Raw genomic sequence first — 16,171 nt, 5'->3', positions numbered from 1 at the left:
CAAAAAATGTCCATTAGAAATTTCACATATGTGTGTGAGTGTGATATTGTGTGTGAGTGTGATATTGTGTGTGAGTGTGATATTGAATGTGAGTGTGATATTGTGTGTGAGTGTATATTATGTGCGAGTGTATTTGTTTTTATTTATTTTTTATTATAAGTTAAGTATTGCATAAACTACCTAGTTCTACTCAATATTTAGTAGGTATACCTAACTACAATACCTATAGTTTAAGTTTGCACGGCTTAACGGGAGCTAAGGAAATGCCCTACAATAAACTGACATAAGTGAGTTATTTATTGTTGTGATGATAAACAGACATACGAAATCGTTATTGATCGTGTGTAACACTGGGATAAAATTTTTGGTCATTTTTATTTATTAAAAATTTATTCTTGTAAAGTAAAATATATAAAGTTATTGTTATTGTGACATTATAAAAGATAAACAAGGCAACAGTCATTATTAAATATTCAGTTTTGACATCAAAACGACGTGACCAAAAAATTTAATGAAACATTTCATTAAATTTTTAGGTCACAATTTTGTGTATGTTCTCCATGTAGTGTTATTTCATAAAATGGAAATCTAAATTTAAAAAAAAAAGCATACCTGATGGTATGAAATAAGTTTAATTAACGTGTAATTATACTACGAATACAGTGGTAGGTATACCTATCCCAAACTTCCATGTTAACAACCTCCTTGCTCACTTTTGCTTATCGAGAGTCATGGCATATTTTCAGTACGATTACCTAACGCCCTGCCATTTTAAAACTTCCTTATACTCATCAGAATACGGTTCAAAATGCTCCTGTTTTTGGTAGCTCCTGCATATTAAAGATGCATAACTTGGCCCAGTCGTTGGGAAATAAACAGCTTGGGTGGAGAATGTAAATTCCCTGTTTGTGATTTGTGAGGAAAGAGCCTTATGTAAATGATGTTGTGTCGCTGAAATATGCAATTAATTTCATATATATCGATATTAATTTAACCAAAGCCTTTGAGAATTTTCATGAAAGCACAGATATATAATGTACTAGCTTTCCGCCCGCGGCTTCGTCCGCGTGGAATTTTGTCTGTCACAGAAAAACTTTATCGCGCGCGTCCCTGTTTCAAAAACCGGGATAAAAACTATCCTATGTTCTTTCCCGGGACTCAAACTATCTCTATGCCAAATTTCATCAAAATCGGTTGCGAGGTTTAAGCGGGAAAGCGTAACAGACAGACAGACAGACAGACAGACAGACAGACAGACAGACAGACAGACAGACAGACAGAGTTACTTTCGCATTTATAATATTAGTTGGGATGGGATACTACTATTAAACAAAACTATTAACTTACTTTTATTAGAAAAATAACTAGGTTCGTGTACGTAAATACAAACGATGTTGTTGATAATATTAATACTTCTTTTTATTATAAAAGTTACACCTAAAGCATTTCATTAGGTACATGGTGCTTCAGTTCAAAAAGTCTGAATGTGCTCAATTACTAGAGAGAGAAAACTTAGTTCAAGTGCCTAGTACAAACGAATGGAACCACCGCAAACCAGAAAACGAGCGGTCAAAGCAAAGAGGATCTACGTATGTGGGTCTAACTAGCCGCAGGGGAGACTGGGGCGAACTGGACAACCAATAGATTTAGGCGCTGGACACAAAATGGCACAAAAGTTTTGTGTCAATATTTTACGTTACAAACGAACAACTATCGGAATAACAGGGCAGAAGGAAGGGAAAAACACATTTTTGGTGGCTTTAGTAGTTTAACTTTATTTTATTTTTATTTTTATTTTATTGTTAGGAAAACAAACAGCATTCTATAACACATATAGAGTTACCAATTAAACTTCACATTTGCCAAAATAGTTTTCACAAATAGTTTATGCATAGGTATCGTTTTTAAAAATTGAGTAAACAGAAACAGAAAAAGAAAACAAATTTTTTAGATTCTATGTTAAATATACTATGACTTGGCAATTAATTTAAACTCGAAATATCACATCGTTGTTAAAACAATAAATAGTTAGGTAATTACTGTTTTAACAACGACCTAAATTTGTTTGGTTTTAGGCTGAAAATATCTAAGTGACAGTATTTGGAGTTATACAATTTCATTGATCTTAGAATAAATCGGTTCATCGCATAATTAGTACGGCAAGAAGAAATGGCAAATGTATCGCATGACCTCATGTTCGCTCTCGGACATCGCAACAAAACCTTACTCAAAAGGTAGGGCGAGTCAACATAGCCATTAACAACTTTGTACAATAAAAGTTGATCGCAGTGTTCTCTTCGCAAAGCAAGAGACACAACGCTGTCAGCATCAAAGTCTCCTCGAAATTTATATCTCATTCTCCGTATAAATTTGTTTTGAATCTTTTCAATTGAGTTTATATATATAAGATACTGGGGATTCCAGACAGTCGACGCATATTCGAGCTGTGATCTGACCAGGACATTATACAGCAGTATTAGAGTATAGACACTAGTAAATTCGCGACCTTGTCTAAAAATAAACCCCAACAACTGATATGCCTTAGAAGTGATTTTGTTTATGTGCGAAGAAAACAACAATTCACTGTCCAGTATTATGCCTAGGTCTCTCACCTCGGTCGATCGCTTAAGATTTTGACCAAAAATTGTATAATTAAATTGTAATGGACGTTTTTTTCTACTATAAGTGATTACACAGCATTTATCAATATTGAGAAATAACCTATTTTTAACACAATAGTCACACAATCGCTTTATATCTTCTTGCAAGGCGAAACAGTCCTCCAAAGACTGTGTGTGTGTTTATGACTGACATCGTTCTGAATGGATTTATTAAAATTAAAATTATTTATACCGGACCGCCAAAGCAGCCCCCCTTACGCCGCTACTGTATTTACCTATAAAATATTTTGGCACATGCTCATCTCGAATAAATATAATTAGTTCTACCTCCAGGTCAACATAATAGACTGGTGCTAAAAAGATTTATAAAAATCAAAATGTTGCTAAATAAAAAAGGCGTAACTTTACTTCAGAAACTACGAACTCGAAAAACCACAGTCAATATTCTCTAGATAGTTCTAATAAGTTCGTAGTCGACACCGTATCGTTTAACAAGAAGTGTCCATTTGCGACGTGTCCTAACCACAAAGAGGAGACTGGGCCAAAGTGTACAAAACGGACAGTTTTAATTAGTTCCGCGCTGCGCGGTGTAATTGGGCAAAATGGAAGTGTTTTGTGCTCGATTCAGTACTTAGTCTCTTTGGAATCTGGGACGATGATAGTGGCACAAAGGATTCCAGGCTACGCTTCTTTAAGATAGAGAAAATGCAGTGGCATTTAATAAATTAGGTGGGAATTTGTTGGCGGTAAACGCTGGAATGAAGTAAAGGTTTCTAGGTTGTCAGGCAGGTTTTAACCGTATTAAAATTTTGGGTTTAAAGCTTAATAATAATGTAAAAATACCCAGTTTTTTAAGTAATAAAATAAACATCTAAAATTATTTGTTGCATTGAAATATTGCGGTTTTTTTTGTCTTTTGAGTCTCTAATTGAGACTCTATGAGTGGAACTTTCACAAAAAAAATCACATTATTATAATACTCACATTTCTCAATTAGTTTTAATAAATGAAGAAATACAGAAACTTAAATGAATGCGAATTTAGATCAACGAACTCTAAAAAGTTAAAAGAAAACATTCACGTCTTCAAAAATTAGATTTCCAGGATAAATTCCATTTCGCCGGGGGCTTTCGGAATCGGGGCTGAATACCGAGTATCCTCTTAAAGAACAAAGTGAAATAAACCCCATTTGGTGCGAGCGTCTTAACCAAACGCACGTAAGTATCACCGGTTTAGCTGCGGATAATGTGATACGAACTCTTTTGGTTACAAAATCTTTACTATAAGTTGTACTATACAGGAAAGACGACTACGAGTAAGTATAATCGTTTGACAGTTATAGAGATAAATTGAGTTCACTTACTAATTACTTAATAGAAAAATATTATTATAGTCGCCTCTATTTATTCCAGTAGCCTAAAAAATAATTTTATTTTGAGGCAAAGTAGAGATGACGGTTTTGGTTTTTTAGAAATCTTCTCGGTATGTTTGCATGTTACTCTCGTAAGCACTGAACTTTTATTTTTTATTCATTTTTGACAGCCGAGATGTTTTGGTTGGCTGAAAAACTGACTGAATGGGTCTGAAGGACGAATAGGACAGCTAGTTTGTACATAAGCTTTTTTCATGTTTGCCTTTAGCTATTTATAAATTGCTATATTCGTTTACTTACCCTCCCGTCACTTTTCCAATAGATGAAAAATCCATATTCATCTACTTTGAAGGTGCAGTTCTGTTCAAGCTCGGTGTTGTCCTTTTCTTCAGTCCATCGGTCGAAAACAGCACCCTGTAACAAATTCATACAAATTAGAAAATCACGCTAAACACTGGCAGCTTATGTCCTGTTAGTGGATGATATTTAGCAATAAAAAACTTATTCCGTGAATAAGGATCCATATCCTCATAAGAAAATTAGTATTGTTCGAAAGTCGAAAGTTTAAAAAAAAATAGAACAAAAGAAGTAAGGATTTTTAAAAAAATCCTCGTCTTCAGTTTTCTGTGGTCTATTTGAAAATGTGTTTTGTTTCAAATAGTGCATAAATACGAGGTTGTTTTTTTCATCAATTCTGTTTCAATTACTATGTTTCGAAACAATAGTCTTGGCGAGTTGCCAGGTCTCTCGGAAGAGGTGTTTATCATTTTATTTACTCTGACAATGATAAATACTGAATACCTACCAAGTTAAGACAGGGTAGCCGGAAAAGTAAACATGAAAACTTATAAGGGTCGAATTGTAAGCGTTTTGTAATCCTGAATTATTTGGCAGCAAAGTTTTAAGAGGATTCTCCTAATTTAGGCGGAATACATTAATATTGTCCCCTGTGAGATTCGAACCCACGTCCAAATCGCTGCATGCATACGGATGTAGCAAGTTAACAAAACGGGGTAAAAAAGTTTCCAGTACTTAATTAATATGGGAATTTCTCAAATCCTGAAAATTTTTACATGCGCCTTTTTAACTATCGGGGGCATATCTAGATATGACTGCTACACACTATAACCAAGTAGGTACTATAGCCAGCTCGATTAAGGAAATGTTGTCAAAATAAAAAAAAGGTTTAATAACGATGCTGCGTAGGTGTGCCAGGCTATTATTTAATCTCATTTGTACCCCTAACTAAACAGAGTTTATTGTCCGCGTAAATAGCAAAATAATTGAATAGGTTTTGGGAAGACAAAGTGTTAATTAAGTTACTTCACACTACAAAATAAACAGTCGTTTCAACAATAACATTGACGTCCAAAGTTCGTTTGCTCGCAATTTGTTGGTGACTAGACGCATAAATCGCGTCACTCGACAGTCGACAGTCGGCACTGGCACTGAAACTTAAACTCATTCATAGTTCGATGGCCCTAGAGCTAGGCCGACGGCATTTGAAACTTGAAACGGAGCCAAGTTACCTGAACTAGTAGACTAGTAATTTTTTACCATCTTTGTCTATGCGGCAGGCGGTAGCGAACTGATGGGCGTTCGAAGCCTTTCTATTTCGTTTGTTCACTATTATTTTACAAAGAACAATTATTTCTGTACGATACATCTATGTCTATAAAAGCGAAAGGTTTGACTGACTCACTCATCACAAAATCTCAGAAACTACAAGTGCTACGAGTCTAAAATTTTGCATAGGGGTTCCTTTTAGAACGTAGGTGCTCACTAAGACGGGATTTTGCAAAATTCAACCTCTAAGGGGGTAAAACGGGATCCACGCGTGCGAAGTCGCGGGCGGCCGCTAGTTATTTAAAATAACTGCCGTGCCAGTAGTTATTGAGTTGTATTCCCGTAACGTACATTAACAATGCCTTGTCAAATTGAAAGCGCCAGTAGTTTCAGAACTTCAACGAGAGTGTATAACAATTTTGCATAACTTGTACTTAGAGGAAGTCGTTTAAAATTTAACATGACATGTGAATTATACGAGTATGAGTTCAGAAGTACGAGTACCACGTCTTCTTTGTAATGTACCAGATCAAAATAAATGTGTGTGATGTCACACGAGTTCAAAAGAATGTAAATGTTACGGTTAATAAAGCTAGGCCAGTAGAATTAAACACTAAAATTAATTAAATCGGAAATAATTCCTACTAAAGATTTTAGTGCTTTAATGGCTTCATTAGTTGCCCATAAAGACTCTCCTAGGTTTTCGACTTCGACGGAGTTGTGCTTAAGGAAAGGGGCGTTTTTCGGTTTTCCGGTTATACCGCGTAAAGGACTTACCCTATCGAAAAGTGGTCTTCCTGACGGTCGAAGGGCATTTAATCCTGCATTAAGTAAGACCAAATTCATATGTTTTTAACAAACCGTTCTCGTGCATATGTTCGGCAAAGTAGAAAATATGTTTATAATTAATGACCCTCTCCACGTCCAATGGCTCGTTACCCGCAGGCTTCCAAGTCTTGAAAAGGAGCGCCTTAACTAGTGTAACCCTGTCAAGGCTCACGAGTTGGATTCGCTTATCCTTTTTCGTCCCAGCCGTTCCTTGCTGCACCTCTTCCTGGCACTCTCCTGAACGACTTTGTGTTACCTAATGTGGCTGCCCCTCTTCCTTGTACCGTCCTGTACAATTGCATTGCTTAGCCATATGCCTGGTTAAAGGTTCGACGCCACAAAATCAACTTCGTACGCGTGAAAATAGTTTAAATACTATTTTCCGTGCTTGCAACATTTTTCTTTACCGCTTCGCCTCTATTAGTCGTAGAGTGATTGTATATATCCTATAGCCTTCCACAATTTATGAGCTATTCAACACAAAAATAATTATTTTAATCAAACTAGTAATTCTTGAGATTAGCGCGTTCAAACAAACAAACAAAAAACTCTTCAGCGTTTTAATATGAACTTGTTGTTGTTGATTTTTGGCGTCGAACCTTAGACCAGGCATACGGCTAGGCAACGTAGTCGTCCAGGAGGATACAAGGAAGAGGGGTAGCCACAGTAGGTAACACAGAGTCGTTTAGGTGAGTGCCAGGAAGAGGTGCAGCAACCGCAGTTAAGGAACGGCTGGGATGAACAAGGATAGGCGCATCCAGTTCGTAAGCCTTGATAGGGTAACACTGGTTAAGGCGCTCCTTTTCAAGACTTGGAAGCCTGCGGGTAACGAGCCATTGGACGTGGAGAGGGTCATTAATTACAAACATATTTTCTACTTTGCCGAACATTTGCACGAGAACCAACCGTTCTCGTCCAAAACATATGAATTTGGCCTTATTTGATGCAGGATTAAATGCCCTTCAACCGTCAGGAAGACCACTTTTCGATAGAGTAAGTCCTTTACGTGGTATAACCGGAAAACCTAAAAAGCGCCCCTTTCGAGGGCCCCCACCACTTAAGCACAAACAACTACGTCGAAGTCGAAAATCTAGGAGAGTCTTAATGGGCAACCAATGAAGCCATTGAAGCAATAAAATCTTTTGTAGGAATTATTTCCGATTTAAAATCTAATTCTACTGGCCTAAGCGATAAATACATATATAAAACGCTAAATAAATGAATGAGGNGTTTAGCTGGAAAAAAATATTTTCCATCCCAATAGTACGCCGGCTGCGCTCGATTCGGATATAATGACGTCACGCGGCCCTGCGTACGTTGACTTTTAGCGGCAAAAACGGCCTATGTTTATTACTTAATATCTTCGTAAGTAATGGTCCGATTTGGATAATTCAAAAAGATATATCTTTCTTATGTCTTAAAGATTAACGTAGATACTAGTTTTATTGAATTTTCTACAACAGTACTGATCCTCATTATAGCGTGATTTTTGAATTGCCAAGATAAGGCGGCAATAGACACGCCATACCATATTGCTCGCAGTACCAGCAACAGTTAGGAAGAATAGTTCTTGAGACGACAAGGGCTGGAAGACGCAGGTTAGGCCTCCCAATCGACTGATGACCTAAGTGTAAGTTTGAGCCATTTAATGCAAAATACTCAAGGCACACTATAGTGGAGGGTTTTTCATAATCCCCACGCTTGGCAAGCGGGTTGGAGGCTCATAGTCCAGCAGTGGTATAAAGGGCTGTTGATGATGATGATGATGACTCAAGGCTGCTTGCTTGCTCAGGTGTGTGAGGAAGAGCTATACCTAAAACCGTGCAATGTTAGACTGATAGAAAGACGCAAGACTACAGTGTCTCCACTAAAAGTGGTATCAAACTGGGTGCCTATCTAGATATTACCAGTGATGGGAACGCGTACATTATTAGTTCCCTCGTTTTCCGATATTCCACAGATGTGACCCGCCCCCTTCAATCTCAGTTCCCCAGAATATTTGAGCCGCGTCAGCTGTGCCGTTTGCAAGGGAAAAATAATTGAATGTTTAGGTGGAGGATTGCGTTGGCCTAACTTGGGAAGAAAGTTGCTAAACTGTTATAGAGGGAAAAGTCAGCGTTTTGTAAGAGAAGACAGATAAAAGTACTCATTACTTGTTTTATAATTTCCCAACACTGTGTAACTAATGGTGTATTGTATAATTTTCTATGCAATCATCGACTGAGATGAGTTTGTTTTGTATACCAATTTCTCACTTAGTTTGGTTGGTTATCTTGTAGCTAGATTTAGGTATTTTTTTGGTTTGAGTCTAGCAGTTTCTAGTTTTTTTTAATTCATAACTCTTTCAGGTAGGACATAAACGCACGTTAACTTATCGGGAGACTCTTTCATAGAAAGATCCCTGTGGAAATGCTGAGGTGATTTTTACGCGAAGCAGCGCACAGCGACGCCTGGTAATAAAATCAGTTAACAACTTAAATTTTTCACCACAAACTAATAGCTACAAATCTGGATTGTAAACCGCAAACGTTTCATTAGCGGCGCGAGTCGCTAGAGTTGTACTCGCACTCGTTCGTAAACAATTTGCGTTTGCTATTGCGGCCATAGTGCGATCATGCTCGGCTGTAAACATCAAATACCCGAGGTTGAAGGTTTACCGCTGGTGCGGCTATTTCAGAGCGACTGAACGAGCTCAGCTGCTACCAAAGGGTGCAGCGCGGTATTAGCGGCGAGAGAGGTTATTTTAAAGGTGGGACAAAATAAGCACCTACGTATTATATGTACATATGTACCATCGGCAACAGTGTTAACTATCCATTGCCTGTCATGTCGTGTATTTCTATCGCAAAGAATCACCATTTGATGAGAGCGAGAGCAAAAACGGAAAAAGATAGTTAACAGTGTGGCCGGGTGTACAGACAACAGCACATCACATTTTGTTGATTATATATCGCCTATTTACATACTACGTAAGACCCTATAGCGTAGAATTTATATAGTTAGTGTTATATGAATAATCTTACTTCAAAGCGATACTCACACACAGTACTTATGCCATTCTCATTGAAATTATAAAATGTAATTATAGTTATCAGTAGTTAAGTACTTCAACAGATAGTGATCTCTCAAGAAAGCTTTGTTTTTATGGCTCTACAGTTTTCGCCTGTCGTGGGTATTATTAGAACTTCAATTTGTTAACCGGCTTAAAAAAAGGATGTCCTATGTTCCACCGTATGTATTTTTTTTAACTATAAAAAGCTCTATGATCATCAACGCCTTAGCCCTACTAGATTATGAAAAGCTTATTTTTACCTAAATAAAATAAAGCAGGAGATATCCGCTTATACTGGGACCACAACATAAGCGCGCGCGAGTGAATGAGCGCCGTGAACATCACCGCCTTCCTTGATTTAAGGCACCTTTCCATGAGAGTACCCTCAACCTTTGACACTGACGTCTTATTTGGGTATCGCTCGTAAAAGTTAAGAAACCCACGCCCGAATACGAATTTTATGTATATATATTATATATTAGTAGGTATTACATTATCTTCCGGATTTGTTTTGAATACCAGCTTTAGGAAAACGTAATGTAGGCAGGTTATCAGTGGATTGACGATATGGTGAAGGTCGCGCAAAGTACCTAGATGCGGGCAGCGTTAGATCGGTCATTGTGGATACCGATGGAGGAAGCCTTTATCCAGAAGTGGACGGGATTTTTTTTAAATGATGATGACAAAGATAAACTTCATATCAGCCAAATGACAACTGCTGAACAAGGGCCTCCACAAGGATATCCAGAGCGACCGGTCCAGCGCCGCCCATATCCAGGCACATCCCACGACCTTCACCAGATCGTCCGTCTACCTGGGGGGCTTGTCCCCACTACGTTTTCGAGAACTTTTCTGCCCCAGCGGCCATTAGCTCTGCGAGCTAGTATGTGCTCCACTCAAAGATAACTATCGGGTTAAAAAATTGTGATAGAAACAATCCTATTCCGCATTACATACATGGTCTACCATCCGTACACCCCTTTAGAAAGTCAGGTAAATGTACCCAAGAGCAAACACGGTGGAAATGAAAACAAACTTTCTCGATATTCGCTTTGAACTCGCACGTACGGAGTTTCCACCTAATAATTCTGCTCTTTTTGGCTGGTATATGGTGTATTGATACACCGTCCGGATTTTCTAGTTAGTGAATTAACGAGTAGGTACTGTTGCAAATCTTGCAGCTACGAAACTGCAAACGAAGTTTTACAAAATCTATCCATGACTCTAACTAAAGAAAAATGTAAAGATATTTTATGATGACTAGGCAATTTCCTTAAAAAAAATTTCCTGCCCCTATGTTATTAGATTTATGGAGGAAACGTGAGAGGTATGCTTATACAGTAGCTGGTTTCCTTATTAATTTGAGTACCTATCTATGTAGGATAGGTAAGAGATGTTTTTATATTTTGTGTCTGGCAATCATGTGTAGGCAATCATGTTAGTTGCTCTATTCAACAGCGTCATTTATCAAGAGGTCTTCACTTATAATGGAAGTTTCACAATAGGCAACGATTTTACTTATACAATGTTAGGTATACGTCTCTACATAAAAAATGGCGTGAGCGAGACTGATGAGTTTTTCGCGAAAACTTTTTTTAAATAAGATTGTTTGAAATCAAATTAATGTTTCATTGGTTACAAATGAATGTTATTTCTTATGTTTGTCGACAGATGGCATTATTTGGATTCGTAAACCGCGGTGTCCATTTTGTTTAATTCACTGAGTATACTTAATTGTTACAACTTCTGTTACAGCTTTATTTTACCTTAGATAATTTGGATTTTGGACAAAACTTTTCAACATTGATTTCTCATCGTGCGAGCGAAAATGAATTCTGTCATGGTAGAATTAGATACTAATTTAGACACGGCGAATTACCGTCAAAGGGAAGCATTGAGATTTGAGTGGATCGGCTCTAAATGGACTTTAATTTTAGATTAAAGTCGTTCGCTCAGTTTGAATTGCTCTATTAATCTTAAGCTGATTTATACTTCGGGCAATTTCAAAAATCGTCTCGATTACTTTAGATTTAAGATTGGAAACGATTCCAAAATATAAAAGGGTCTTACAGGGATCTAAATGTTCTTACTGACTGCGCATAATGGTTACAAAATTACAAATTACGTTAAACGCTGAAGGCCAGTTTAGCCACTTCATTATAATATCAATAGTATTTTTTGTAACAATCTACAATCAAACATTTTGACCCAAATCACGTAAATATTAGTAGATTTAGAAGTAGTACCTGCAGTAATGGTTCCGGGACTGGGATCTGCCAGTTGAACTCAAACCTTTTCGTCATGGTGTAAGGTCGGCTTTAGATCCGCGCCTCAAGACCTCTCTTCCTTAGTTTACCAGCCAGCCATCATTGGCACCACCCTGTAGACAAACAAAACAAAATGGTTGAACATTATGTCAATTACTAGTAATTTAGTATCGAATAGTCTGTAACTTTGTCTGAAAAAACGCCCTTTAGTTAGGTACAATAATTTAAGGTATTTTTTGCATGATCGTCTCTTATAAACTTAATACTTATTATAAAGAGTTGATTTTTTTATACCGTTATAAAGAGTAGGAACTATACTAACACAAAAACCTAATGTTAATCTAATTTTAAGAAGCTTTAACTACAACAACCAAAATTCCAACTGTTCACAAAACAAAAGAAAACAACATGACTTAAGAATCACGTAAAGTCTGTAAACATCGTTGTGCAACATTGTGTAAATTGTGTTCAACGTTGTATCGATTCCTGGAATTCCTGGAACAACTCCCATTAAATCAGGATTAATTGAAAGCCTTCTCTACGATACCCAGGCCACTCGCTGTCTTTCAGCAGCCTAATTAGTGTTTTAATGAGCTTCGTACTAATTAGAGAGTGTCCAAGCAGAGAGGTACAAAACTAGTTTCTATTATGTAGGCACAAACAAATGATACACAAGACGTCTCTTCCATTGGTATAGAAAGTATTTAAGAAGTTAGCCAGACAGTTTAATGTCTTTTGCTTCCTCTAGCTAGGTAATTGACCTCACACGAAACTGTCAAACCAGTATGATACACTCATATTATTAGCAGTACATTACATTATTTAAATACATAAAAACATGAGGTCTGCATTATCGATATTGATAATATAAATAACGGACGATTAGATAAGCTTAATCAGTTTATTACTTGTGAATTGTGTTTATACGAGTGTCCGTTCGTTTACGGAAATTATTACTAAAATGAGTTTTAACAATAAAGTGGTGTTGGTAACAGGCGCCAGCTCAGGTATAGGAGCTGCGATTGCCCAGAAATTTGCTGAAGAAGGAGCTGATGTAGCAATAGTAGGAAGAAAAGTGGATAAATTGAGGAATGTCTCCGAAAACATTGCAAAGGTCGGTAACAAGCCGCTAGTAATAGTCGCTGATGTGACGAAAGAAAGTGATGGTCAAAGAATCATCGACGACACTCTAAAACAATATGGAAAGCTCGATGTGCTGATCAATAACGCAGGCGTTGGTGGAGCATCTAACATCTTAGAGGAAGATGCAATGACAGCATTTGACCGTATTATGGCGACCAACCTTCGCTCAGCCGTATATCTGACCCATCTAGCTGGCAAGCACCTGTTTGAAACGAAGGGAAATATTATAAATATCTCCAGTGTGGCTGGACAGCAAGCTATGGCACAAGCATTCGCTTACTGCACGTCTAAAGCTGCACTCAATCATTTCACAAGATCAGTGGCACTTGAATTTGCTTCGAAAGGAGTTCGCGTGAACGCCATATGCCCTGGTCCTGTGAAGAGCGATATCTTTGAAAATGTGGGCTTCAGCGCGGAAATTATACCAGCTTTGTGGGACATGATGCTTCAAATGACACACCTTAAAAGGATAAGCGATCCGCTGGAAATTGCTGAACTGGCATGCTACTTGGCAAGCGATAAGGCTGTTGGCATTACGGGGTCAATATTTGTCAGCGATAATGGGGTTCTGCTGGGTTCTAATGCTAAATCTTAATTTGTAGCTTATTGCCTATTTTAGAGAGACGTTGTTAATCGTGGTTGTTGTAACATTAAATGCTGGCTAAGGACTGTTTTGATTCCTATCATTTTGCGTGCATTACCCACGTATTTAAACAAACAGGCAATGTCTGTCGCGGCTTGTAGATTAGGGTTATCAAGCTTTTTATCAGTGGGTCATAAAAATGGCCAACTAATGCAAATTGTGTATAATCTGTGTGCAGGACGCGAGGTTATCCTCTTGATATTTTGTAATCATACTACGTAAGTACAAAATAATTGCTAATAGGGACTCAAGTATGTACTTGTAGATTACCTACACTTGGCCTTCATGTGTTACATTACAAATGATGTTACATGAACATGTTACAAAGTGATCAATTACGTACAGAAACATCAAATATAGAAAAAGTATTGGCATACGAACATTGCAATTCAACGTTAAAACCAAATATAGCGTCTTTTGAGTTATTTACAATCTTTCACGCTGCTCATTCAAAATTAAAAACAAAATATGGCGAGAAATGCCTGCAATCCCTGAAACACGAAGTAAAGCAATAATTTAGAAAGGCTGAAGTCGTATAGCAAACTAATAGCGCGTTCATTTCGCCTCGGGCAAGCAAGAACCAATAAATAAAGCACAAACCTGGTCAAGCCCGAACCTTAATAAAAAGGGAAAAGCAATGTTTTTCACGAAAATATTAATAAATATTTTGAAAACGGAATAATTTTCTGGTAGCCGTTGGAAAATAGCTAAGAATCAGGCGTAGAAAATGATGATGATGACCAATATGACTATGCCTTGACTTTCACATTCAAACGTGATCCTAAAGTGATCTTTTATTGTAACATCCTGTCGCCTAAACCATGTAATAGTTTTGACCAGTGTCAACGTGTCAAGAAATTGGTCGTCAACCACTTTAGTCCGAAATTGGCCGCAGTTCATTGTATTCTTATTATCTACTGAATTATTTAATTACCTATTAATATAAAAGATGATATTACGGGTAATTGACTTATTATTGCTGAATAAACTATTTATTGAAAATACATTATATTACATACCTACGAGTACATAAAAGCAAAAGTAGGTACAAGCAAATGTAATGTCAGCATTACGTAATTTCATTTGAAAACTAATTCAATATTCAACATGTATGCGTTACGTCATACCGCATTTGAAATTCATTCATGAAAATGTTGTTTTGCTATTGTGTAATAGTTTTTAATACGTCACAAAATATTTCAGTTGCGTCTCAACATTAAACTTAATAAGCATTATTGAGATAGAGTTTTAGTAAAAAAGTGTTTTTTTGGCTTAAGATTTTAATAATAATATTCCTATTTTCTTTTTTTGTAGAGCTAATAAATAAATGAGTATAAGAACTCCGCTTAGCGCCATGTTGCCATGAAATTAAATTCGACTGGATTCCCCTGTGGGTTCCTCGAGAAGTTTTAATATGTTATTTTAGGAGATGCTTGAAATTGCGAACGAAATTTTAGCTTTATGCAAATTGAAAACCAGAATTGATTGTGAGGTTACAATTTGTGAAGGGTTACTTAGTTGTTGGGACATTAAATAAATTAAAATAATTAACTACACCCTAATTTGTGACAAAATTAAATACTCTATTGATAGAGCTGTATTTTCCAAATATTCCAAAGTGGACCGATGACATCATAAAGGTAGCATGAAGGCGCTGGACGCAGGCAGCTACCTAGCAATCGATCAACATGGAGTCATTGGGGGAGGCCTAATATGTTCAGCAGTCGACGTCCTGTGGCTGGAATGATGATGATGATGATGATGATGATGATGATTTCAAATATTTCATCGCCCGTAATTATCATCATCATTGCAGCCACAGGACTCTACTGCTGAACATTGGCCTCCTTCAATGATTTCCGAATTACGGTTGGTAGCGGCCTGCATCCCATGTAATATTTTTTCTCGATATTTTATTCAAGCTTACTTTTCTAGCGATTTTGTATTAGTGATCACTAATGCTACTTCTATCGCAATAAATTAACATCTATCAAGATAAAGTGGCCCAGGAAGAAGCACTGCTCCTAATTGTCATCAAAGCCTTCAAGAAAGTTGGCCAGATAATTGGCAAGTTCGATACTCGGCAAAAGCTGCGCTAATGGACGGACTTGCGAAGTTCGAACACTTCGAACTCTTCGAAGTTCCATAAAGCGGTGACGGCCTAGATATAGACTTCGTTTTAAGACTTCACTAGACAGATATTCATCGAGTGGACATATCAAAGCTGACCACAATTATGTCCTTCAGAAGAAGGCAGTTGTGCCAACGTTTTGTTAATACAAATCAAGTCACGTAAATTTTCTGGATCAGAAAAAAAGGCGTGACATTACACGGGCCATTTAATTCTAAATAAGTTCGCTGGTTATAGTAGGCATAGCATAGAGACCTAATTAGGTACTAATAGACATTGCTGCACAAAATATTTATTCTTTTCTTTCCTCGAATCTTACAAAATAATAGATCCTTTTTGCGTTTTAAGATGGTAGACTAGCGCTTTATTTATTTTTGCATTATTTCATAGCTAGCAATAACTTTCAAACTAAAATAATGTCTGTAAATACAATATGAAGATTCCTCCAGCTTTTTACATAACAAGTTCTCATAGTTTATGCAAGAGGTACGATCCTAATCTATTCCGGTACTTCTTAGTGCTGCTCTCCCGTGGCTGTACTAAGTACG

General features: G+C 37.1%; 2 protein-coding genes across 3 annotated transcripts in view; one reads left to right on the top strand and one right to left on the bottom strand.

Moving 5' to 3' along the window:
* The window catches only part of norpA (no receptor potential A), a 54,342-nt gene extending 42,513 nt beyond the window's left edge, over positions 1 to 11,829 (bottom strand). For both annotated transcript variants that reach the window (XM_028319700.1, XM_028319699.1), the window contains exons 1-2: positions 11,686 to 11,829; positions 4,294 to 4,407 (exon numbers count right to left, since the gene is read on the bottom strand). In XM_028319700.1, the coding sequence (XP_028175501.1) occupies positions 4,294 to 4,407; positions 11,686 to 11,742 (171 nt within the window). In that variant the 5' untranslated portion in view covers positions 11,743 to 11,829. The remainder of the gene's footprint in view (positions 1 to 4,293; positions 4,408 to 11,685) is intronic.
* Positions 11,830 to 12,627: 798 nt separating this feature from the next.
* On the top strand, positions 12,628 to 14,712 carry LOC114363853 (uncharacterized oxidoreductase TM_0325-like). The gene has a single exon (XM_028319701.1). The coding sequence runs from the start codon at positions 12,668 to 12,670 to the stop codon at positions 13,442 to 13,444; it is 777 nt and encodes a 258-aa protein (XP_028175502.1). The 5' UTR covers positions 12,628 to 12,667; the 3' UTR covers positions 13,445 to 14,712.
* The last annotated feature ends 1,459 nt before the right edge of the window (positions 14,713 to 16,171 follow it).

This window comes from Ostrinia furnacalis, unplaced genomic scaffold (assembly GCF_004193835.3).
Source record: "Ostrinia furnacalis isolate ACB-3 unplaced genomic scaffold, ASM419383v2 OfSCF7316, whole genome shotgun sequence".
NCBI classification, from domain to species: domain Eukaryota; kingdom Metazoa; phylum Arthropoda; class Insecta; order Lepidoptera; family Crambidae; genus Ostrinia; species Ostrinia furnacalis.
Note: the sequence above shows the minus strand (reverse complement) of the source record. Positions and strands in the feature narration are given on the sequence as shown.